This window comes from Schistocerca cancellata, chromosome 9 (assembly GCF_023864275.1).
Source record: "Schistocerca cancellata isolate TAMUIC-IGC-003103 chromosome 9, iqSchCanc2.1, whole genome shotgun sequence".
Classification (NCBI taxonomy): Eukaryota; Metazoa; Arthropoda; class Insecta; order Orthoptera; family Acrididae; genus Schistocerca; species Schistocerca cancellata.
Genome location: NC_064634.1, coordinates 406,982,028 through 407,007,930, shown reverse-complemented (window position 1 = coordinate 407,007,930; position 25,903 = coordinate 406,982,028). Strand labels below are relative to the sequence as shown.

Here is a 25,903-nt window from a genome sequence, read left to right as displayed (position 1 = left end):
TGTTTTCTGTGCCATTTCAGCCAATAAAACTTCTTGTTCCTTTTTCTTCAAAGGTGCAACTGTAATTGGGCAAACCTATCTGGTTATGTTGCAGTATTGGCTGTCCTCTCAACTTGAAGAAGTGGTATGTCAATTCATATTCCAGCAGGATGGAGCACCACTCCATTGGCACTTATCTGACTGTGCCTATTTGAATGAAAGATATACACAGCAATGGATTGGCTGTCAGGCAGCTCGTGACAGAGCCCTTCATCACTGGCCTCCAAGAAGCCATGACCTCAGCCTCTGTAATTTTTTCTATGAGGGTATGTTAAATATATGGTGTTTCGACTACATCTACCAGCTAACACTGAGAAACTAAAAGAAGGAATAACTGCAGCTATCCAAATTGGTATGCCGGAGGTGCTACAGAGTGTGGAATGAGTTCGAGAATCAGGGGGATGTCGCTCGAGTGTCTAAAGGCAGTCATATTGAACATTTATGAACTTGTTTTTTACTGAAAAAAAAACTTGAAGTACTTTTCACATTGATAAATTACCCAAGGTCCCATCATGTTTATGTGATTAAATACAGATTTTCAAAGTTTCGGTATTCTTCTTGAATTACCCTGTACAATGCGGAGAAGTTTTGAGCAAAAGGGCAATTTGCTCATTATAAAAAGGAATAATAATTTCTGTAGCTGCTGTGAAAAATAGAAAGTCCAACAAACCAGGTCCTGTTCCTAAAGTGCATTATACAAAAAAATACAAGGTGAGCATTAATAAAACCGACAAACTGCAGGGACAGATTTATAACTGAAAATGGAGGAAAAACATATGCCATTGTTAGCACGGTAGGTGGTGCTGTCAAATGAAAGGTCCTCTGACCATGTGCTGTGTGCTCCTTGTGTGTTGTAGGCTTTGTGATTGATGCGGCATACTGTAAGCAGCAGAATGGTCTGGTACTCATGTTGGGAACAAGTTGATATGGTGTTTGTGTACCACCAAGCAGGTGGAGAGACAGCATGGCTATAACAAAACAAATACTCCCACAGACACCAAACACATCAAAAAAGATTTGAAATATTGTGTGAACATTTGTGTAATCAGGGGTCCTTTCAGACAGATGAATGTGGAGGGAGGTGGCAGACTGTGCATATGTCAGATTGAAAGACCATGATGTCCAGGATATTGAGACAAACCCTAGTACAAGCTTGACGCAAGTGGCCTGCCAGCATGGTGTAAGCCAAAGTATGATTGTGTATCGTGCATGATGACTGAATACATTGCATCTGATGGAGGCCACTTTGAACATCTGTTATGACATGAATGCAGTGCAGTTTTGTTATGTCTTCCAGGACAATTTGTTGTCATTCCATGCACACCATCTGTTTCCAGACATATGTTCATAGGACCTTTTTCCTTCATTTCCAGTTGTAAACCCATCCTTGCAGTTTATCAGTTTTATTTATGTTCAAACTGTATTCATCAGAAAAGGTTTTATTGGCAGTTTTTTCCCTAAAAATGTAATCCCCTTTTCCACGTAGTTGCCATCCACTTCCAAGCACTTTTTATGTCACACTAACAACTTCAGTTCATCTGCTTGGAAGAACTCTGCCTGTTAATTAAACCAACTGACTATGAGTCTTGTGTTCTTTGAACAACCTGTTGTTACAAATGCAAAACGAGATAATAGCGAAACTTCCTGCCAGATCAAAACTGTGTACCAGACAGGGACTCAAGCCTTGAACCTTCATCTTTCGTGGACAAAAATGCTCTGCTGATGGACATATCCAGGCGTTGTTGTGCATTCAAGTTCTGGGTAGGCTCACAGCTTTCACCTGCTAGGAAGTTTCAGGTCAGTGCACACTACTCGATAGAGTGAAAATTCATTTGAGAGGCAAGAGGCATTGGGTGTGTGGTTGGAACTGTAGAGTGAATGATTGAAAAGCTCCCAACAGAAATACTGAATGTTTCAGTTTTGAATGGTAGATCTTAGTTTGGTGAGTGTTTCATAGTACACATCAGTTGTAATAGTTTACCCAAATTCCTTGAAGTCAAGGAAAGAACACACGTTTTATCCTAGAAAATGGTAGCCAACATTTTACAACTCAGTAATGAGATTCCCTGAATTCTTTTGGTTGTGGTGAAGTTGAATGGCACCCCTGCATTGGTTATCATTGTTATTCTGCATTGATATGAGTAACTTAGAGTTCCGAGTTGTGTAGACCATCCAGTTACCTCCAATACTATCTTAGCTGCCAGCGAACAATTTTAGCCCAGCTGGAGCCAACAGCTGTTCAGGCATCTAATCAAAGCATAAACAGGTATTTAGTCTGGTCAACATATGGGTAAACTGGACTATCAGTTAGTGTGTTCCATGGGTTTATCAACAATGATGTCTTAGGAAAGATGAGGAAGTGGATGAGGTGGTCATTTGATGAAAGATTGTAGATATACATTGACACAGTGTATTCCAGTATACTTGGTGTCATACAGAGAAGCAGATCTGTTGTAGTTTATGTAGATTAAAGGTTATTCTTGCAAATGTGCTTGTGTGGGCAGTCTAGTGCCACAGTTGGAGCAGCATCTAATCTCCATAATAACTTAAAATTGTGCCACAAGCATTAGCGTGGGGCTATAAATAGAGAGATGCCGAGTGAAATGCATTTGGCTGTCAAGAGAAACTCCAGGTAGGAATATCAACAATGTAGGAAAAGATAGATTGCTACTTAAAGTAAAAAATACACATCAAGTTGCTGCAGACAGGCATGATTAAAAGACACTCGCATATAGCTTTTGGTTACAGCCTTTGTCAGTAACCCCTCACACACACACACATGCAAGCAAGCAAGCATACCTCATGCACACATGATTGTCAACTCTAGTATCTCATACCTGTGTCATGCGGGATGCAAGCAGCAATCTGGAGGAGGTGGGGAAGGGGAAGGGATGAAGTGTACAGATGGGGAGGGAGATGAACGCTGTCTGGTGGTGTGCGCAGAGACTAGACTGTCAACATGCACAGTGGTAGGAGTTTGTGGGGCAGGGAAACAAAAGAGGAGAGGAGTGGGAAAAGACAAGCATTGGCACAGGGCTGCAAATAAACAGGGTGGAAGACGAAATTGGGGAGGAGATGAGAGGGCAGAGGGGGGTGGGGGTGAAAACTGTTGGGTGAAGGCTGTGGTGACAGTATGTTATGTAGGTTAAGGCTGGGATAATTACAGGAGTGGAGAATGTGTTATAAGTAAAACTCCCATCTGCGCAGTTTAGAAAAGCTGGTGGTGGAGTGAAGGATCCAGATGGCTTGGATAGTGAAGCAGCCATTGAAATCAAGTCTGTTGTGTTCAGCTGCATGCAGTGCGACATGGAGTCTACTTTGCTATTGGCCACAGATTGGCGGTGGCCGTTTATCCTGGTGGACAGCTGGTTGGTAGTTACACCAATATAAAAAGCTGTGCAATGATTGCAGCAGAGTTGGTAAATGACATGGCTGCTTTCACAGGTGGCCCAGCAGCTGATGGCGTAGGATAAATCTGCGACAGACTGGAATAGGAAATGCTGGGTGAGTGGGTTGGGCAGGTTTTGCACCTGGATCTTCCACATGTATGAGATCCTTGTGGCAGGGAGTTGGGATTGGGAGTGGCATGTGGATGGACTAGGATGTTGTGGAGGTTGGTTGGTGTGTGACGCATCTTGTGTAGGATGCCCTCATTTCAGGGCGCAATGATAGCCCTGGCAAAGGATGTGGCTCTGTTGTTCCAGTCTGGAGTGATACTGGATGATGAAGGGGAGACCCCTTTGTAGCTGGTTTTTGGCCGGGTAGCTAGCTTATATGGGAGGGATTTTTGGTGTGGGAGGGATCACAGCTATGAAAATGCAGGTACTGTTGGTGGTTGGTATGTTTAATGTGGACAGGTGCGGATGGAGCCATCAGAGAGGAGGAAGTAAACATCTAGGAAGGTGGCATACTGGGATGAGGAGGACTGCATGAAGCAGATGAGAGAGAAGGTATTGAGTTTGTGAAGGAATGAAGATCCGGTGTCCCCTTCCCCACCCCTTCCAGATCGCTGCTTGCGCTCGCACACGCGCGCGCGCGCACACGCGCGCGCGCGCACACACCCGCGCGCGCTCCTGTGTGTGTGTGAGTGTGTGAGTGTGTGTGTGTGTGTGTGTGTGTGTGTGTGTGTGTGTGTGTGTAGTGATGAAGGCTGTGGACGAAAGCTATATGCGAGTATCTTTTAATTATGCCTGTCTGCAACTTGACTTGTCTTTTTTACAGTAAGCAGCAATCTATCTTTTCCTACATTGTTGGCTGCCAAGCATTGTTGACTGTCAAGAGAGTAATGTGTGATGCCTTCAATGACTGCAGTAGCAGAATATTGTCAAGTGACCTTTTACAGAACCCAGAGAAATTCTGGTCATATGTAAAGGTTGTTAGTGGCACCAAAGTTTATGTTCAGTCCATAGCGAATGACATAGGAACTGAAACTGAGAGCAGGAAAGCAAAAGCTGAAAGGCTTAACTCCATTTTCAAAATCTCCTTTACAAAGGAAAACCCAGGAGAATTGCCCCAATTTAATCCTCATACCACTGAAAAGATGAATGAAATAAGTATTAGTGTCAGTAGTGTTGAGAAACAGCTGAAATAATTAAAACTGAATGAAGCTCCAGGTGCCGATGGAACCTCTGTCAGATTCTATACTGAATTTGTGGCTGAGTTAGCCCCTCTTTAACTATAATGTATCGTAAATCCCTTGAGCAAGAAACTGTGACCTAGTCTTGGAAAAAGACACAGCTCGCATCTGTCTACGAGAAGTGAAGTAGAAGTTAGCCACAAAACTACTGTTCAATATCCTTGACATTTATTTGCTGTAGGATTTTGGAACATATTCTGACCCCTAACACAATGAGGTCTCTTGAACAGAATGGCCTCCTCAATACCAACCAGCATGGATTTCGTAAACATCGATCACGTGAAACCTAACTTGCAGTTTCCTCATACAACGTACTGAACACTTCCGATCACGGCAGCCTGGTAGATGCAGTATTTCTCAATTTTTGGAAAGCAATTTGACTCAGTTGTACACCTCCATTTATTGTCAAAAGTACAACATATGGGGGTATCAAGTGAAATTTGTGACTGGGTTGAGGACTTTTTGGTAGGGAGGACACAGAATGGAGAGTCATCGTCAGACGTAGAACTAACTTTGGGTGTGTCCCAGGGAAGTCTGTTGGAACCTTTGCTGTTCATGTTGTGTCTTAATGGTTTTGCAGACAGTATTAACAGTAAACCCAGTTTATTTTTTGCATATGATGCAGTTATCTATAATGGATTCTATCTGAAAGAAATAGCATAAGTATTCAGTCAGATTTTAATAAGAGTTCAGTGTGGCGCAGATATTGGCAACTTGCTCTACATGTTCAGAAATGTAAAATTGTGCACTTCACGCAACAAAAAAATGTACTATCCTATAACTATAATATCAATGAGTCACTCTAGAACTCATACAAAAATACCTGGGTATAACAATTCATAGGGATATGAAATGGAATGGTCAACATAGGTTCAGTCATGGGTAAAGCATGCAGTAGACTTCAGTTTATTGATAGGATACTGGGTAAGTGTAATCAGTCTACAAAGGAGAGTGCTTACAAATCGCTTGTGCACCTGGTTCTAGAATATTGCTCAAGTGTGTGGGATCTGTACCCGATAGGACTAACAGGGAATACTGAACATAAGCAGAGAAGGGCAGAATGCATGGCCACAGGTTTGCTTAATCTGTGGGAAAGTGTCACAGAGATACTGAAGGTATTGAACTGGAAGACTCTTGAAGATAGGTTTAAACTATCCTGAGAAAATATATTAGCAAATTTTCAAGAACCAGCTTTAAATTATTACTGTAGGAATATACTATATATTACTCACATAAGGATCAGGAGGATAAGATTAGAATAATTACTAAATGGATAGAGGCATTCAAACAATCACTCTTCCCGCACATCTTACATGAGTGGAACAGGGAGAAACCCTGGTACAATGGGATGTACTCTCTGCCATGCGCATCACAGTGGTTTGCAGAGTGTAGATGTAGATAATTATGAAGAAGGGTAAAAAAAATGAGGATGTCTTGAAGTACATACTAGATTTATCTGATATTCTTTTGTTTTATTGAATAAAGACTAATCAGAATTTTAAGCTTCTGTTAATAATAAAATACTTCGACAAGCTTGGAGATAGTTGATTAATTATGAATGATGTACAGTGGAATTGAAAGTGTGCATAGATCACGTGTAGTGGAAAAAATGCTGAAGCCCATTTAATTTGTGCCTCTCATAAAATATTTAGTAGTGTAGCTTTATTAATTTGTATATGTGTTTTAGATCTGCACTGATTTTCTGTAATGAAGAATTAGCTGAGGATATATGTACTTAAGGAGAATAGATAAAAAGCAGCAGAACACATCTTGAATTACTGTTATGGAATTATAAAGCTGCATAATTTCATCTGAAAAAAATGAATTTGATACCTACATGTTGGTGGTTAATCAGATTACAGTAACACCCTGTTACCTATGTTATGAGGGTGTAGTGACTATTTGTCAAACTGAGAATAGATTAAGAACATATTTAGTGTATTAAAAAAATTTTGGAAGTGAAGTAGGTTACTCGTCCTGCATGTGGGATTTCAGGAAGTGACACTACTCCGAGTCCATAAAGGCCGTCTGTTGGAAATTTACTTGGACCCTATTGAGTCGCAGCATCTAGGAGGCTTAGACTGTAATGGCACAAATGATTTACTTCCAGGAGAACTGCTCCATGACAAACTTAGCGCCTACAATTAAATATGAGCAAATGGCCTGTATTTTTTGAATACGAGAAATGCAGTGATTTATTATAACACCTGTTGATTAATTGTGTTGTTCAGTATAAGTGAGTCCATGCTGTCATTAACAGTACACTTCTCTTTGACCACAGGGTGGCAGCAGTGGGAGCCCGCCACAGCTCTTCCACCACAGTTTCGCCGAGTGGTTGCTCGACGTGAAGCACTGCACGCAGAAGTACCTGTGCTCTGCTGCGGCAGGTCACGGCATGCTGGCCGTGTCACTCTCCCAGTTTGGGCGGCAGCTCCCCGTGGAGGAGGTCCCGTCGTTGGCCATGCACATGGTCCGGTCACAGTGGCCACCACCGCAGCCACAGCCAGCACAGGTGCAGGCCCTGCCTGCTGGCCTTGACCCGCACACTGTGCTCGTGCTGTGGCTCATCGACAGTGGGGCACCTGTTGAAGACTGTCTGTTAGAGGTATGTCATTTTTGGCACACTCAAAAAATATTGTTGCAGGATTTGTATTTCTTATTTAGAATTAGTTGCAACAAACAACACTTCAATTATTTATTTGTCACATGTCGTCTAAGCTTTTATGATTTCCAAGCTGTCAATTTAATAAGTCATGGTTGCAGAATATAAACACAAGTTATCTACAGGAACATGGAAAAACTGGTAGAAGCTGCCTTCGTGTAGAGTTCAGGAGAAATATAGAAACTTATGACTCAGTACTGATGCTTAATTTGGAATATAAGTTTAAGAAAGGCAAATGACTATTTATGTCTTTATAGATTTAGAGAAAACTTTTGACATTGTTGACTGGAATACATTCTTTGACATTCTGAAGACAGAAGTGTTAAAATACAATGAGTAAAAGATTATCTACAACTTGCAGAGAGAGCCTAAACTACAACTATAAGACTCGAAGAACGTGAAATGGAGCATTAGTTGAGGAGGGGTGAGACAAGGATGTAGCTTATTACCATTATTATTCAATGTGTTCATTGAACAAGCTGTAAAGGAAATGAAGGAGAGATTGGGAAAGGAAATTCAATTCCGAGGAAACAAAATGAAATCTTGGTGATTTGCTGGGTAAACTGTAATTCTGTCAGAACTTGGAAGATCAATTCAGGGAAACGGATAATATCTAGAAAAGAAGTTATAAGATGAACGTCAAACAAGAGAAACAAAGAAATGGAGAGTAGCCATGGAGTAAATCAAGTGATGCTGTGGGAATTAGAGTAGGAAATGATAGTAACAGAACTTTGCTCTTTGCACAGAAAAACAACTGATGGTTGCCAAAGTAAAGGGAATGTAAAATATAGAATGACAATATCAAGAAAAGCTTTTCTGTAAAAGAAATTTGCTATCATCAAATTTCTGTGTTAGGAAGTATTTCCAAAAAGTTTTTATCTGGAGTGTAGCCATACATGGAAATGAAACATGGATAAGGCACAAGGAGAATAAATGCTTTCAAAAAGTGGCAAATAATAAAGGGACACTAAGGTTTGCGGTAGTAAACACACTCGAATGGAGGTAGATTGCAGCAGTTATGAAGAGATGTGTGCAGTTAAGACTAGCATTGTGAGCGGCATCAACCCAGTCCTTAAACTGAAAACCACAATGACACTCCACTATTGGAATTGGTGGGAAACTCACAGCATAGGTATGTATACACAACATGGTATATGGGCCAGAAAGAACATTAAGATTGAAAGACCAGGAGAGAAGTGCTTGAATTAAAAATGGCATAAGGCAGGATTGGCAGGCTTTCTGCTCTGCTGTACAATCTGTGTGTCAAAGCAGTGAAGGAAATAAAAGTAGGGTTTAGAAGTGGGATTAAAATTTAGGGTGAAAGGATATCAATGTTAAGGTTCACTAGTGAAATTACTTTCCACAGTGAAAGTGCGGAAGAATTACATGACCTGTTCAAAGGAATGAAAAGCGTATTGAATTCAAAATATGCATTGAGGATAAAACAAATAAAGATGAAAATTAAGAGCAGCAGTAATGAAATAAGTGTCAAAATTGGCATAAAAATTGGCGACCAATTAGTAGAATAATTGAAGGGTTTATGCTACTTTGAAAGGAAAATAGTCCCTGACAGGCAGTGCAAGGATGACATAAGTATCATAATATCAGAGACAAAGAGTGGATTCTTCACCAAAAGAAGTAAACTAGTATCAAACAAGTCTTAATTTGGGAACAAAGTCTCTGAGGATGTAACCTTGCAACACAGTATAGTATGGAAATGAATCAGGGATTGTGGGAGTACAGGGAAGAACAGAGTTGTTGTTACAGAAGTGCTGAAAATTAAGTGGTTTGTTATGATAAGAAATCGGCAGGATCTCCACTGAATTGCAAGGGAAGGAATATGTGAATAATACTGGCTAGAAGAAGGGACGGAGTGACAGGAGATGTATTAAGATGTCAGGGAACGATTTCCATGGTTCCAGAATGGAGCTTTAGAGGGAAAGCAATACAGGGGAGTAAATCTAACAAATAATGGAGAATGTTGGGTGTGAATGGTACTCTGAGATGAAGATCCAACCAGTCGAAACATGTACTATTGATGACAAGGTAACTAAGAGATTGAGCACAAGCATGAGGGAGAAAATTGGTGTGTTTTTATTTTGGGAAAGTGTCATAGGAAAATCCCAGTCATGGTGGAGCAAAGAAATGCAAGGGGAAGTGACATTTTGGCATGAAGGGAGGAGAAGGGGATTCAGAATAATGGAATGGGAACATAAGTTATAGTCAGGTAGAGGGTGGTGGACTGGTGAAGGTCAAAACAATTGGGTTTTTGAGAATGAAGGATACAATATGTGCAGGAAGAATTCATATCTGTACAGTTAAGAAAAGCTAATTATTGTTTTCTCTGGAGGAGGAAAGGAGGGGAAAGGGCAAACTGCAGGAAGCCACGAAAGTCAATCACTTTATGCTGAGCATCATGATCAACTCGATGGTGCTGTTGGTCCTAGTAGCATGGAAGGTAGTGGGCAGAACAGAACATTTGCTACACTAGTTAGTGTGCTTAGAGCAGCAAAAATGCCAAATAGAGGTCCATTCTGTAATATGATTTTCTGGCAAAAATCTCAGAATTGTTGATGTACATTGTGAAATTCAGACTGTATACAAACTAGAATTTGTACTGTATACAGACTAAAAGTGGTGGATGTAATGTTGAGCGGCAGCGATGAGTTTGTTTGAGAGCGAAATAACAAAAGTTCATAATGATGATTGGCCACCTTCTGCCTAATAAACACAATAATTGTTCTAACACTTCAGATGGGGGAGGGGGGGGGGGAAGGGGGGGGGGGGCGGTTGAACACGTACCCTGATTTCCTTTACGTTCCTCATAGCGATTCAGTCATCTTGTAGACCTCTGTAGATAAAAAGATACTGATCTACTGATTTCAGTTTATCTCAAAGTGATAAAGATTCAGTGAAGGCCCAAGTTATACTCTGAAAATATTTAAATAAATTATTGCCAGTTATTGTTTTTAGTTTATTACTGTCAGCATCTTTTATGTCCCACCCCCAACTTCTCTGCATATCTTAAAGAATATTTTCATCATTTTCTAATCTTTTTAAGTCTTGGTTAATAGCGAAATGAAATGAGTGTGGGAAGGTTTGTGTAGGCTGTTTGACAGTTGTGTTACTTACCTTTTTATTGTGTGATTGCTGTGTGATTACCAGTTTCAGTAAGCATTTACCATAAGCAGACAACTATTAATGTATGGTAAGAGAAAAGTGAGTCCCAATAGATTTGTCATCTCACTTCTGAATTAACTAGTCATAATGTTCTTATACTTAGTCATTTTATGAGATGTGTTTTTACTTTGGTCTTCATTGTAAATATTCATTTGATGTAGCTCTCTGCACTAATCTATCCTGTACAGGCATCTTATCATTACATAGCTATTGTAACCTATGTTTGTTTGAACTTGTTTGTTGTATTCAAGCCTTGGTCTCCCTCTAAAATATTTACCACTCCACACACACACACACACACACACACACACACACTCCACTACTGTACACTACCAGATTGGCAATTCCTTAATGCCTCAGATGTGTCCTATCAATTGATCCCTTCCTTTAGCCAACTTGTACCGTAAATTTAATTTTCCCCAGTACAGTTAGTACTGCCTCATTTATTTAATCTACCAAGCTAATTTTCAACATTCTTCTGTAGCACCTCATTTCAGAAGCTTGTATTTCTTTTTGTCTGAACTGCTTATTGTTCACGTTCTACATCTATACACTATTACTCACCATGCAAATGCCTTCAGAAAGGACTTCCTAACACTTAAAATTATATTTTGTGTCAAAAAATTTCTACTTTTCAGACACGCTTTTCTGCTGCAACCAGCTTGTATTTTATGTTCTGTCTACTGTGACATGATTTGTTATTTCACTGCCCATTTAGCAAAACTCATAGGTTACTACACACACCAGTAATAATCTGTGGTTTCATTGGCTACTAATGCAGAGATCTCACTTTTGATTCCTGGTGACCACTTCCCTCTTTTCCGCTGTGTGTAAGGGGTTCTGCTCCAGAGATGCCAAGGAGAAGTTGCCTGATTATAAAATACTGAATCACGAATCACTAAGTTGCATCAAATCAAATGGAATGTTCTTGGTTGAGAGTAGCACAAAGTACTTATTTACAAAAAATGATTTCTGCAGCTTCTTTCATTGGATAAGTCACTTATTGTCTACTTCTTGCACATTCAGGTTGATGATGGAGACTACACAACAGCAAATGCATGGAGGACGCTGCCACTGCCAAAGGACAACAGGGTGCTGAGGCTCCTGGCAGATGCAGGGGCCAGGGTGCCTACAGAGGAGCAAGTCCATAGCGATGCGGCCTTATCAACAGCCTTAGACATTAGTACCTTAGCTATCATAGATAGCACGGAAGATGTAGCACTTTCTAGTCAGGTCAGCAACAGTGGAGATACCAGTTGCATACATCCAGTAGTCTACATTTTATAGCTCAAAATTTTTTTCATTTATCTTAAAATAAAAATTGTTGTACACAAGGTAGGATTGAATATTTTTCTAGTTTGTACATGTCATCCTTGAAGAGCGATTGTGGAAACTCTACAAGGTACTCATCTGCTGCTGCTACAATGTCTTCTTTGGACTCAAAACATTTTTTCAGCCACAATTCTCTTCAAGTGGAAGTTGGAGCACACCAGATGTAGTGTGAGAATGGAGGATATTCCAGAAATTTGTAGTTGCTAAACTTTCTGGTACCTCATTTCCAACACATTATTATGGATATGTATACATCTATGTCTGCATCTACATCTGCATGACTACTCTACAGTCCATACTCAAGTTCCTGGTGGACAGTTCATTGAACCATTTTCACATGCTTTATTTACTATTCCACTTTCAAAAAGTGTGCTGGAAAAACACGCACTTAGATCTCTCTGTGCAAGCTCCGACTTCTCTTATTTTATTATGACAATCATTTCTCCTTGTGGCTACTCCTTCACTCACCTCCACCTGTAGCAGCAGACAGTGGGCTGTGCAGACTGAAAACCAGCAATCAGTGAAGTGCCTGCCAGCCAAGGTACCACCACATCCCTCCCATCATGCTCGCTGGTCACTTCTACTGGAGGTGGAGCTTAGATGGCCATGCTTTCCGGATGCAACGGCCATCAAACCATCACTTAGGCAATCTCTTTTTCCCCTTCAATGAGAATCATCTCCCGGGAGTCCTCTAGCAGCTCACCCATGCAAAGCAACGTGGCTCACGTCATCATGTTCCACTCTTTGCCATGGTACACACAAACAGCAGAAGTCTTACTCCGCGTCCAGTGCCTGTGTTTAGTCACATTTCACTTAACAATAGGAGTGTTACCACATTTTCTGCACCACCTTCCTGAACTGTTTTCCCCTGAGGTGCTTCCCTTGATTGCGGATGTACAAAGCCTGATGCTGGATGCCTGGTTTGTCCCCCTGGTATCAACACCTGGAATACTGCGTGCAGTGTAAATAGTGAACTGAAGTGCAGTGTGCACCAAGAGGATCAGGTGGGTTTATTACTATTCCGTACCTCACCATTTTGGCACCCCTTTGCTGCCAAGCCCGCCACTGAAGTGGATTTTCCCATGCTGCCAGATGATGCTGAACAAAGGCTGTAAGCCATTAATGGTCCTCCCTATCCAAAGACTCCACTACAAACAAGTGCCCTCCTAGATTAAGAGGCAGTAACTCATTAAATTCTGCTGTAGTTGTTAGCTTTTAGGAATATCATCTTTGAATTGGCTCGTGCACTTCTTCCAGCATGCCCAATTATTTATTGTTACCTTCCTTAGTGATGCCCCTTCGGAACATAGAAAGGAACCTAAATTGTTTCTTCACTGATGGTCCCCTCTGAACCAAAGTGCAGTGTCTCATTACCTAAACATGCTGGTTTTTCTTTTTTATTATTATTCCAATTAGCACACTCCACATGCTCATAAATATGTCCCCTTTGGGTCAGCCGAACGCATCCTGCTCGCACCTCCAGCCATGCCTTGCGCATATGACCGTGAGCTGCTCATAGTTCATGAAGCCATCTGCTATTTCTGATCATCAGTTGAGGTAAGCACCTTTATAATCTTCACACACTACTGCCCCCTCTCCTCTTGTTTTTGCAAAAAATACATAGACCAGATCTCACAGTGACAGCTTATGCTACAGAAGTAGATTGCACAATTCACTACTGATGTCCGGCATGTTGCTGGCATCAACAACCTTATGGCAGGTTGCCTCAGCCGTTCATGCGCCATCATGCGAGCCGTAGATGACAGTGTCCTAGCCGCTGCTCAAGAGGGGGATGTGTATCTAGCCCACGCCCTTCAAAATGCTAACTCTGGCCTCAACCTCCAGCTAAGATCCACAGCTGACTCTAAGATCTAATGTGATGTCCTTGTGGATCCTTCATAACCTGATGGTTCCAACGATCACCCCTCCCCTTCCTCCCCCCTCCCCCCTCCCTCACACACACACACCTTCTGAAAACTGGCATTTGACTGTGTCCATGGCCTCACTCATCCAGGTATCCATACTTCTGCCATCTTCATGAAACAGTACTTCATCTGGCTGGGCATTCAGTGTGACTGCAGCAACTGGGCCCCATCCTGTGTTCCATGCCAACACACCAAGGTCGGGTAGCATGTTCACTCCCCTGTGGCCACCTTCCCCCACACAACACTGGCTCACACACATTTACCTCAACATTGTTGGCCCACTACTAGATATCAGGAACAGGCTCCCAATAAGTTTACACCAGCTGTACATGAATGTTTATTAGTGATAAACTATCAAAGGAAAACAAGAAGGCATAGTAATCAAGTTTGTCCATGTCGGTGAATTGTGCAACATGGCTGCTCTAAAAATATATAATACACTTGTTTACGGTCACAGGTTTGAATCCTGGCTCGGGCATGGATGTGCGTGATGTCCTTAGGTTAGTTAGGTTTAAGTAGTTCTAAGTCTAGGGGACTGATGGCCTCAGATGTTAAGTCCCGTAGTGTTTAGGAGCCATTTGAACCAATTCATTTGTTCTGTAGGTCAGCTTGACATTTGAATGTATTATGATAGAAACATTTTAACTAAAACAGAATTTAATTGATATCAATACCACCCCTGCATTAAGTTGAGAAATTTTCACGTTGTTCTAATATGCAGTCTTGATTTCATGCTTTTTGTTAGTTGTAAATTGAGAAAACAAAATTTATGACTATAAGGCTGTAACACAGATAAGAATTAATTGGTGTCTTCATGTGCTTGTGTGAAGAGCACAAGCTTCTGGCTGTGGATGTCTCAGGTTCAGTCCCGAGTTGGGGAAGGGACGGGAGATTTTCTTGTTCCTGTCCTTCCAGGGTGGCACCAGCTCCATTAAGCCTGCTGTCAGATGAATGCTACGGATCCTTCCCAAGGGTAAAAGGGAACTGAGGTGATGTGCCTACTGTTCTCCCCCTCCTAGTGCTTAAGTGAAGGAGGCTTGTACTCCTTCTGCAGCCAATGCAATAGCCAAGTCACCTTTGCCCTTACCTTTACCTTTAACTGGTATCTTCATGGTTTTGTTGTGCAAAATTTGTCTCTTTCCTTGGTTTACTGTCAATCCTTGCTCTGTGTTCAGTAGACTCCATTCAATGCAACAGGTATTGTGTTCTTCTATAATTCATTGAGGGGAGGAATGTTATCAGTAAATCATTGACAGGCCTTTCACCCTGAACTTTAATCCCACTTTGGAATCTTTCTTTTAATTCCACCATTGCTTCTTCAATGTACTGTTCGAACAGTAGATGAGAAAGACTGTGTCCCCCTCTTACACTCTTTTTTTTTTTTTAATCTGAGCAATTTTTCATTGTTCTTCTATTCTTATTGCTCCTCCTTGATTCTTGTACATGTTGTATGTGTCCAATCTCATAGATCCTCTGCATTAACCTAAATAATAATTTCGTTGACAGTTGACTCAACAAATTTAGAAATTCCAAAGGAAAGTCCTCTCTCTGTTCTGCCTTGTATGATTGCAAGCCTTCCAAAGTTCTGTCAGGGCTGTGACTTTAGTACTGGGTATCCTGTCTCACTGTCATCCTGATTGATTTCAGCAGACATTTTCTCTTCTTCGTACAGTCCACAGTGTACTCTATCCACCTATTTCCTCTCTCCTCTATGTTTAACATTGGAATTCCTTTTGCACTCTTAATGTCGATAACTTTGATTTTAATTTCACCAGAAGTTATTTTGACTTTTCTGCATACTGAATCTGTTCTACCAACAACAGTTTCCATTTTGCTTACTTTCTATATCTACAATAACCATTTTGTTTGAGATACCATGCATTTACTGTGAATTTAATTCCTAAGTGACTGACACTGCTGTATACCTTCCTTTTCTTGACATTTTTGTATCTCTTTCTTTCATGGATCAGTTGAATTATTTCTTCTATTACTCAAGATTTCTTTGCAGTTAGTTTCCTTGTGCCCATATTCATCTGCCCACCTCCTGTGACTGACCTTTTTAGGAAGACAGTTTCCCTTCAACTGAACTGCTAATAAGGATTCATAAGTTTTCATTATCATAATATTTACAGCCTCAGAGAATTTGAAACACACATCATATTCCTCAGTACTTTATTATTTCACCTTCTGGCACAGTTATTCTTCCTGAACACATTCTTAAATTTTAGTCTTCACCCCATAATTTTTAACTTGTGAGCAGAGATTATAGCTGCTTACAGATATGCTGTACAATCAAACATCTGATTTTGGAATTTCTGTCTCACTGTGATATAATACATCTGGTATCTTTCTGTGTGTATAGGACTTTTCCAAGTACACCTCCTCCTCTTGTGATTGTTGAGTAGTGTGTTTATCATTAATAGCTAAACTTTATTGCAGAACTTGGAGAGTTCCTTCTCTGTCATCCTTAACACTGATCCCATATTTTTCTATAACTCTCTTTGCCATTCCTTCTCTTACCACAACATTCCAGTCCACTATGATTAATATATTTTTTGTCTTCCATTACATACTTACTTACACACCCGGTCCACACATATACTCCCTTTATCTACTTCTTGTGGTGTCGGTGTGTGTACCTGAACTACTGTTATTAGTTTTGGTATGCTGTCAGTCCTGATGATTCGTCCCTGGAGTCATTCATGGTGTTATGTCTGAATAGAACTTCTCAGTTTCCAAGCCATGTAATTTTGAATAAGGTACTTCAGTTTCCAACAGCTCTCTGTGCCATCGTCAACACAAGTAAAAAGCTACTGACTGCCAGGGCTGTTATACCTATACAAGAATAGGTAGCGATATTTTTCACATAGGAGAATTTGATAGGTCAGCTGAAGTCATTCTTTTGTTTCACAATGCAGATATCCGTAGATGGCAACGCCAGCCCTCTACGTCCTATCTCCCCCGTAGATCCATTGCTGGAACTACTGGGGGCAGATGGAGATGTGAACCGAGCCGACTCTGGTGGCAGGACACTGCTGCACGCCCTCGCTGCCGAGGGAGATGCAGCTCTGCTGGCACTGGCAGCCGCCAGGCCTGGCGCCTGTCTGGAGGCGACTGACAGGTACTGTCTGTGATGGACTCAACAGTCCACAAATATTTATTGAAGCCACTGTGTTGCCACTGAGGAAAATTGCTTTGTTTTCAATGCCTACTTTTGATTTTTGTAACATTTAATAAATTAATTCTGAAAATCCTTCACTAATTTCACCTCTAATGTTTGTGTTATCAATCGTAGTAAATCACCTGCTCCTATAGCATAATAAGCAGCACGTTATCTTGTGAGGCAGGAAGGTATATGAGACCCAGATTGTAGCCATGTGGTGGAGTAATGACTGTGGGCTGTTACACAAGTCAAGCTGGGTGTGGGTTTTAGGCATTTTCCTACACTCATTTAGGCAAATGCTGGGCTGGTCGGCAAATTCTGACTTGGAGAATATTATATACAAATATGATAACACACAGAACAAAGTTTACACACACACACAGATGGCACCCACAACCTCCTGAAGGGCACCTGGCAACAGAACTAAATAAGAAAATAAAATTTGCCATATCCTGAAGGAGAGGGTCCCATACTAAATGGATTAAATGGCTAGGGAAAAGAAGAAGATCAGCCTTGGAATGTCAAGAGTTAAATTTTAACTGGATAGATCAGAAAATTGTGTCATTGCAAGCTTAAACAGAATAGACACTGGAGGACATTCCAATCGTTCACAGTAATGAGACTATGTCCACACTCACAAAGGGTTGCTTTATCTGTACAGCAAGAAAGTTCTGTAGAATGCTGCAATGCAATATGGGTAGTGTATGTGACAGAGATTATTATGTAGGAATGTCTATGACAGTGTGTAGAAAACAGAGATCTGCCCCACATAATCAATATTGTTGGGTTTTCAATTGAAGAATTCTTACATTTGTTGTCAACTAATTTTGTAATCGTGTCAATAGATTCCTTTTATTAAAAATCTTAATTCATTGTTTTTTGAGACTGAATGTCATGATATATCGTGTATCTTTATGACAAAATTGTATGGTTTCCTTTGAATGTTTGTTCTCTGTTTTGCAAGTATCCATTTCATCTATTTGTATTGCAATCTCCTTTGTGTTCAGGAAACCACTGCTGTAGATGTACATCTTGTGGAATGAAAACCACTAACAGCTGTGTGTAAGGTCCTTTATTTGTAAACATAATTGGTTCCATAGCTTAGAACCACATCTTCAGGTGGGTATATAAATTACATCACGTGAGACCCAAAAGTGGGGTTGTATAGAGGGCCCAACATCTGCTTCTCCAATAATAGTAATCTGCCAAGTGAGCGTACATAGTGTACTTGCCATCTGCTCCTCCAGGCTCAGGGCTAACGTGTTGTCGCTTGGAGCTCATATAGTGCAAGGAGATCTTGCTCTTGAATTTTGTCTAGTTATTATGTGATATGTTCACTTGGCAGATTACTATTGTTTGGACAGTGAACGTTGGGTGTTATATGCATCCCTACTTTTGGACGTCTTATGATGTAATTTATCTCACCTGAAGATGAGGCTTTAAGCTATGAATACAGTTGTGGTTTCAAGTAAAGGATCTTAATCTGCAGCTGTTTATGGTTTCCATTTCACATGAATTTGTTTATACGTTTTCCCAAATAGCATCGTGAAATGTTCTCTTAATTATATTTTCTTGTTTTAATGTCTAGTTTTAAAATTTTTAGGACTTCCTCAGAGTCTTAGCAGTTGTTTACACTCCAGCATGCCATCCCTACAAAATTTATGAAGAAAATGTGCATCACACAACCATTACATGAAATGGCAGATGCTGGTGTGAAAACATGGATTGTAATGTTAGCGGATTCTATGACATAAAACTAGTGCGCTGTACTGCATATTATATGCACTGTAGATTTCTCTGTCATGTTAAGCTTTTATTACATGATAGTGGTTTGAAAAAGAAAATTATATATTTAGTGCCATCTGCTAACCTTTAAATTTGAAAATGTATTTTCTGCAGTGTGAAATTAGCAGACTAATTTTGCCTTTAAACAACAGTGTTAGTGTAGAGTAAGAAATCTGAAAATTAATGTCAAATGTTTCTCCTCCTCTTCCTTTCTCATGCTCATCTTATGCAAGAAAACAATGAGAATCGTGACTCATCAGCGGAGAAATTACCGTATTTATGTTTAGTGGAGACCATAATTCTGAAATCAGTATCATCCATTCAGTGGGTTCATTGCCTTTGAATTGTCCAAGAAATTCCTCTATATGTGTGCCAGTAAGGTCAGTGATTGTATACTCTCTCCCTGAAGGGCTTAAGTAAAAAATCCCCAATAACAGTGTTCTAAAATTATTGTGTGTCTGTGGTAAGCAGTCTTTGAAAAGAAAAATTCTATCCAGGCTCTAATGGACAAACTTGATGCTCATGCTTGAAAAACATGAAAGTTTTGATGACTTCTTCTTTAAAAGTGAGCAAAATAATGCTTGACTTTTTGACATACAGGACTTATGTTTAGGAGGTATAATTTTCAATCATCTATCTGCTGACACAGATTTAGGTTTGCCCCATTTTCCTTTTGCATCTACATGGATGCTCTTCATATCATACTTAAGCACCTGATAGAGGTTTCATCGAACCACCTTCATAATAATTCTCTGTTATTCCAATCTCAAACAGCGCACGGAAAAAACCAACACCTATATCTTTCTGTGCGAGTTCTGATTTCCCTTATTTTATTATGACGATCAATTTCATTTGCTTGGCATCAATAAAATATTTTCGCATTCAGAGGAGAAAGTTGGTGATTAAAATTTCATAAGATTATAAGATTCTGCCACAATGGAAAACATCTTTGTTTTTTCTTTAAACTTTCTCAATGCACTCTGTTATTACTATCTGGTAAGCATCCCAGACCACACAGCAGTACTCCAAAAGAGGACGATAAATGGCAGCATCATCTGTGAAAAACCTAAGATAGCTGTTCAGATTGTCTCCTAAATTGTTTGCATTGATAAGGAACAGCAGAGAGTCCATAACACTATCTTGGGGAATGCTAGAAATCGCTTAAGTGATGCCAAGCCAACATTGGGATGATTGCTTCAAGAAAACCATTGCAGTTTCCTCTCATATCCAGTTAGCTGATGTAGTTCTAATGTGTAATTATCTGCACAACAGTGAGACATTGAACTCTACCTTTCTCCCTTCTACACCTCTCACAAATAAAGGGGACAGTAGATATACCCCTTTATATATAGCCACAAGATTCTGTGTCTTTTAGTATCTCATCTCCGTTGTATAGATTCTGTTTACTTTCTGTTTCTTCTAATCCACAGACATGGGCAGACACCTCTGAATCTGGCTGCAAGGCATGGGCATGCTGCAGTTGTGGCAGCCCTGTTGGCGGCAGGGGCACGCGCAGACCATGCAGACTGCGATGGCTGGACTGCACTGAGGGCTGCAGCCTGGGGTGGTCACACTCAGGTAATTACTGACTTGTCAGATTCTCAGTGGTTCATTTTTATTCTTATTATTGCATGTTATTCTGATGATTGCATATTGAAGGGAAGTATGAATTTGTTGTTGTGTTGTACTGTGGCAGAGATGAATTATATCATAAACAGATGTTGACGTGAATCGAAAGAAGATTTTGAACTGCTGGCATTTGCAGTAAAGAAATATTCAAGGTAATCTTGTTGCTTCCATAACACTTGATAATGGGGTCTTCAGCTATAAAATATTTTGTTTTTAAGTGCACATGTTATATGCTGTGGTAATTTCCCACACAGCTCTGCTTGTTGCTTGTTTTATTTGCAATTGATTTCAAAGTATTCTATTACTTCATCTTCAGGCGCTTGGGCACAACTGAAATACACCCACAGGTAAACCTTGTCAAACAGCTGTGCCTGAAGTTGAAGCCATAAAGGCTTTGAAATCAATTGCAAATAAAGAAAACAACAAACACAACTGAATGGAAATTAGTATGAAAATGATGTGTATGCTCCAAAACAATATATTTGAGACATATATGCATCCTTAATGACGTAGTATTATAAAACAATGGAAACACCAGGTTGGAATATCAAAAATGCAAGGAAAAGATAGATTGTTACCTACCATAAAGATGATGTGTTAAGTTGCAGACAGGTACAGTTAAAAAACACTTCACGCTAGCTTTCGGCCACAGCCTTCACCAGAAAAAGAAAAAGAAACAGAAACATACACACATCCATTCACACAAGCAACCACACCTCATGCAGACATGGTCACCGTCTCTGGCAGCTCTGACCAGAATGCCTTGCCTGAGGTATCGGTCATGTGCGCATGAGGTGCACTTGTGTGAATGAATATGTGTGTGTGTGTGTGTGTGTGTGTGTGTGTGTGTGTGTGTTTTCTGATGAAGGCTGTGGCTGAAAGCTAGTGTGTAAGTGTCTTTTAATTGTGTAGAAAAGATAGATTGCTACTTACCATAAAGAAGTCACGTTAAGTTGCAGACAGGCACAGTTAAAAGGCATTTACATAAAGATTTTGGCCACAGCCTTTTTCAGCAAGGTAGAAACACACACCATTCATACACACAAGCAAGCATACCTCAGCCACACATGACCACTAACTCCAGTATCTTGGGCTGGAATGCAGCTATCATATGGATACAAGCAGCAGCCTGTAGGGATCCCTCTCCAGGTTCCTGTGTGCATCCCACGTGACAGTTGAATTCTGATGTGAGATGTTGAAGTTGGCAGTCGTGTGCATGAGGTGTGCTTTCTTGTGTGTAGGAATGGTGTGTGTTTTTCTTTTCCTGGTGAAAGCTGTTGCCAAAAGCATTGTAAATCTCTTAACTGTGCCTGTCTGCAGCCTAACCTGTCATCTCTACAGTAAGTAGCAATCTGTCTTTTCCTTGCATTGTTGACATAGTGTTATAGTTTATTTGGAAATGTTCACCTATTGCTTTGGCATGAGGAATACACACTCCACAGTTCATTGTTATTGAGCAATTTGGGACTGACATAAGAGACTGATAATCATCTAGGATCATGTTCAGTTTTTGATATAGTACATCTACATCTATATCTGCATGGATACTCTGCAAACCACATTTAAGTGCATGGCAGAGGGTTCATCAAACCACCTTAACAATTCTCTCTTATTCCAATCTCGTATAGCGTACAGAAAGAACGAACACCTATATCTTTCCATACGAGCTCTGATTTCTCTTATTTTATTGTGGTTATCATTTCTCCCTATGGAGGTCGGTGTCAACAAAATATTTTCACGTTTGGAGGAGAGTGTTGATGATTGCAATTTCATGAGAAGATTCGGTTACAACAAAAAATGCCCCCCCCCCCCCCCCCACTTTTTTAAAAATGAAGTCCAGCCTGAATCCTGTGTCATTTTTGTGACACTCTCTCCCATATTTCACGATAATACAAAATGTGCTGCACTTCTTTGAACTTTTTCAATGTACACCGTCAGTCCTATCTGGTAAGGATCGCACACTGTGCAGCAGTATTCTAAAAGACCACAGACAAGCATAGTGTAGGCAGTCTCCTTAGTAGATCTGTTACATTTTCTAAGTGTCCTGCCAATAAAACAGTGTCTTTGGTTAGCCTTCCCCACAACATTTTCTATGTGTTCCTTCCAATTTAAGCTGTGCGTGATTGTAATACCTAAGTATTTAGTTGAATTTATGGCCTTTAGAGTAGACTGATTTATCGTGTAACCAAAGTTCAACAGATTCCTTTTAGCACTCATGTGAATAACCTCACACTTTCCGTTATTTAGGGTCAACTGCCAATGTTTGCAATATTATTTACTCACATTGCCAATTCATACACTTTAATATTCCAGAATGAAATTTTCACTCTGCAGTGGAGTGTGCGCTGGTATGAAACTTCATGGCAGATGAAAACTGTATGTTAGACCAAAACTCAAACTCGGGACCATTGCCTTTCGCGGGCAAGTGCTCGGCCTTTCACACAGTTTTAATCTGCCAGGCAGTTTCATATCAATGCCTACTCTGCTGCAGAGTGAAAATTTCATTCTGGAAAAATTTCTAAGGCTGTGGCTAAGCTACTCTCCACAATATATTTTCTTGCAGGAGTGCTAATTTTGAAAGTTCTGCAAGGTATGCAGGAGAGCTTCTGTGAAGTTTGGAAGGTAGGAGATGAGGCACTAGTGGAATTAAATCTGTGAGAATGGTTCATGAGTCATGCTTGGGTAGCATATTAAAACTGTTATTTCTTAGGTACTTATTGTTGTGACTCGCCGATCATTCAAAGCGCCGCCGCGCAATTACGCGCGTCCTCTACGTGCGGCGCTGTCTGCCAGCCATGCAGCAGCTGCGCCACTTAAGCGGCCAGCCGAGCAGCGGCCGCTAGACTGGGACTCAGTGCTCATTCGAATGCTAACGTGTACACATGTCTTGCTTGTCAACTTACTCTGTGACTTATATGTGTTGTGTTGTTCTGAAATATATGTGTTAAACTTGACGTTATAACACTTATGATGTAAAAAAGGTATGTGTATATCCTGGTCTGCTGTAAGAAATGGTCTTGATGGTCCTAATAAGATTGGATTGAATAAATAAATTTCACTGTCTCTTTGCTGTAAAATGCACACAGGAACAAATAACCAAAATTATATGAGTAAGCCTACAGTCTTCAAGTAAAACATGTACACTAATTACAGTGCTCTTTACTACGTGTTCTTTTACAGTACATAACATTTTCATTAAGTTAACTGCTTAAAATGTTGACTGGTATTAGTGCAACACAGTTTACATGCTCTAGTATCCCAGGAAATTGGTGCAAAATTTCAGTGGCTACTACAAACCTCACAGTCATACCACAAACTATATGGTTCACAAGACTATGTGTGACCAATAAATCATTATCCAAACTAGACAATAAGTTGGCCACGAATGTTGCGCACAAGATGTGTTGTTTTACTGTCATGTTGAAACTGGCTGTTAATTACTATGGGATGTTTTACAAGAGATGCTTGGTGTTTTAGATGTTTCTATACAGCCAATCAATAATTCTTTTACAATATCAGCCCAAAAATTCAAAGCAAATGCCCGCTGATTAGCTTAATTCTGGATATTGAAGCAGGTGATGTCATCTTTTGTAAACATTGCATATCTTAGTGCAGTATGAAAACAGAATGTTTCTGTAAGAGTTAATTTGCAAAAAAAATATGTAAAAGTTCTACTGGCAGCAGTGTCTGAACCTGCTGTGAATTGTTAGACTGGTGTTGCTATTCATGTTAAATGTTCATGGCAAATCCATCCTTTGTATTCTGAGTTTTGCATTGTGTTGACTGCTGTAACTAAGATTGTCGTCGAAGGCAGCTAGGTCCCCAAATGTAACCCACTGATTCTTTGAGATTTATCCAAAAGGACAGAAGAGTTCCAGTATTCAGTTTATCCATTGTGGGTGAAAATGATGTCACATTTGTTACTGTGTGCTGTTGCTGTGTAGTATGTTGTGAAGACAAAGAACTGTTTCTCAGGTTGTGGAAGCACTTCTGGCGCATGGTGCAGCTGTTGACTGTGCAGACTCAGACCAGAGGACAGCACTGCGAGCTGCTGCATGGGGAGGACACGAGGACATCGTCCTGGCCCTGCTTCGACACGGTGCTGACGTAAATCGAACAGATGACGAGGGGCGAACGGCTTTGATTGCTGCAGCGTATATGGGTCATTCTGAGATAGTTGAGCATTTGCTAGACTTTGGAGCAGAGATCAACCACGAAGATGCTGATGGTCGAACAGCACTGTCTGTAGCAGCTCTCTGTGTGCCTGCAAATGAAGGATATGTGAAGGTAACTAAACATAAGCATAACCTTTATTCATGCAACTTTTCTGCATGGTATTTGAAAGGAGCATAAAAGTAGTTACGTTTTTGTATACATCTACATGACTAACATGCAGTTCACTCTTAAGTGTTCGACACTGTGATTGATAGAACCAATATCAGACTATTTCTCAACTGTTTCTCTCTCAGATAGTCACATGGGAAAACTGAGCACCTAAATCTTTCCATGTGTGCACTGATTTCTTTTACTTTATCATCATGGTCTTCCAAACAAAATATTTTCATATTTGGAGGAGAAAGTTGGTTATTGAAATTTCATGAAAAGATCTGACCACAATGAAGAAAAGCCTTTGTTTTAATTTTTGCCACTCTAACTTGCATATCATTTTCGTGGCACTCTTCCCCCATATTTTGCAGTAGTACAAAACAACATGTCCTTTGAAGTTTTTGGTGTCCTCTGTCTACCTGTTTGATAAAGATTCCATAATGCACAACAGTATTCCAGAAGAGTATAGACCATTGTATTGTAGGCAGTCTCTTTAATAGATATGTTGTGTCTTCTAAGTATACTGGCAATAAAATGTAGTATTCAGTAGTTGGTTGGTTGTCGGTGTTTTGGAGAGGGACCAGACAGAGGAGTCATCGGTCCTATCAGATTAGGGAAGGAAGTCAGCCAAGCCCTTTCAAAGGAACATCCTGCCATTTGCTTGAAGCAATTTAGGGAAATCACGAGAAACTGAAATCAGGACGGCCGGGCATGGGTTGAACTGTTGTCCTCCCAAATGCGAGTCTAGTGTACTAACACTGCACCACCTTGCTCGGTATAGCCTTAAGTATGTCTTTCCCACAACATTTTCTGTCTGATGGTTTACATTTAAGTTGTTTGTAATCATAATCCCCAGGTACTTGTCTAAACTGACAACTTTAAATTTGTATGATTTATTGTGTAACCAAAGTTTAATGAAATTTTTTTAATATTCATGTGGAGGGCCTCCCACTTTTTATCATTCATGATCAGTTGCCAGTTTTCACACCAGGCAGTGGAGGAGTGTACCATAAATAGATTTGTTCCATTGGCAGGATGTATTTTTATATTTTTCTTAGTAAAACATGTTTTCATCCAAAAAATAAATGTGTTACTATACACCGATGATTGTTGAAAAATGAAAAGCTTAGGTAATTTGTTGCTTATTTTAGGACAACTCAATGAAGAAATATTGAAATACTATCAGTCAAATATTTTACAATAACTAGAGTGCAGGCTATTGATGA

The 25,903-nt window shown here is 40.2% G+C and overlaps 1 protein-coding gene across 1 annotated transcript in view; it reads left to right on the top strand.

Annotated features, from left to right (window-relative positions):
- LOC126101455 (ankyrin repeat domain-containing protein 50) overlaps nt 1-25,903 on the top strand; it is a 148,791-nt gene that overhangs the window by 57,325 nt on the left and 65,563 nt on the right. Inside the window, exons 7-11 of the mRNA XM_049912108.1 lie at nt 6,957-7,280; nt 11,544-11,750; nt 16,693-16,895; nt 20,153-20,300; nt 24,327-24,638. Of these exons, the coding sequence (XP_049768065.1) occupies nt 6,957-7,280; nt 11,544-11,750; nt 16,693-16,895; nt 20,153-20,300; nt 24,327-24,638 (1,194 nt within the window). The remainder of the gene's footprint in view (nt 1-6,956; nt 7,281-11,543; nt 11,751-16,692; nt 16,896-20,152; nt 20,301-24,326; nt 24,639-25,903) is intronic.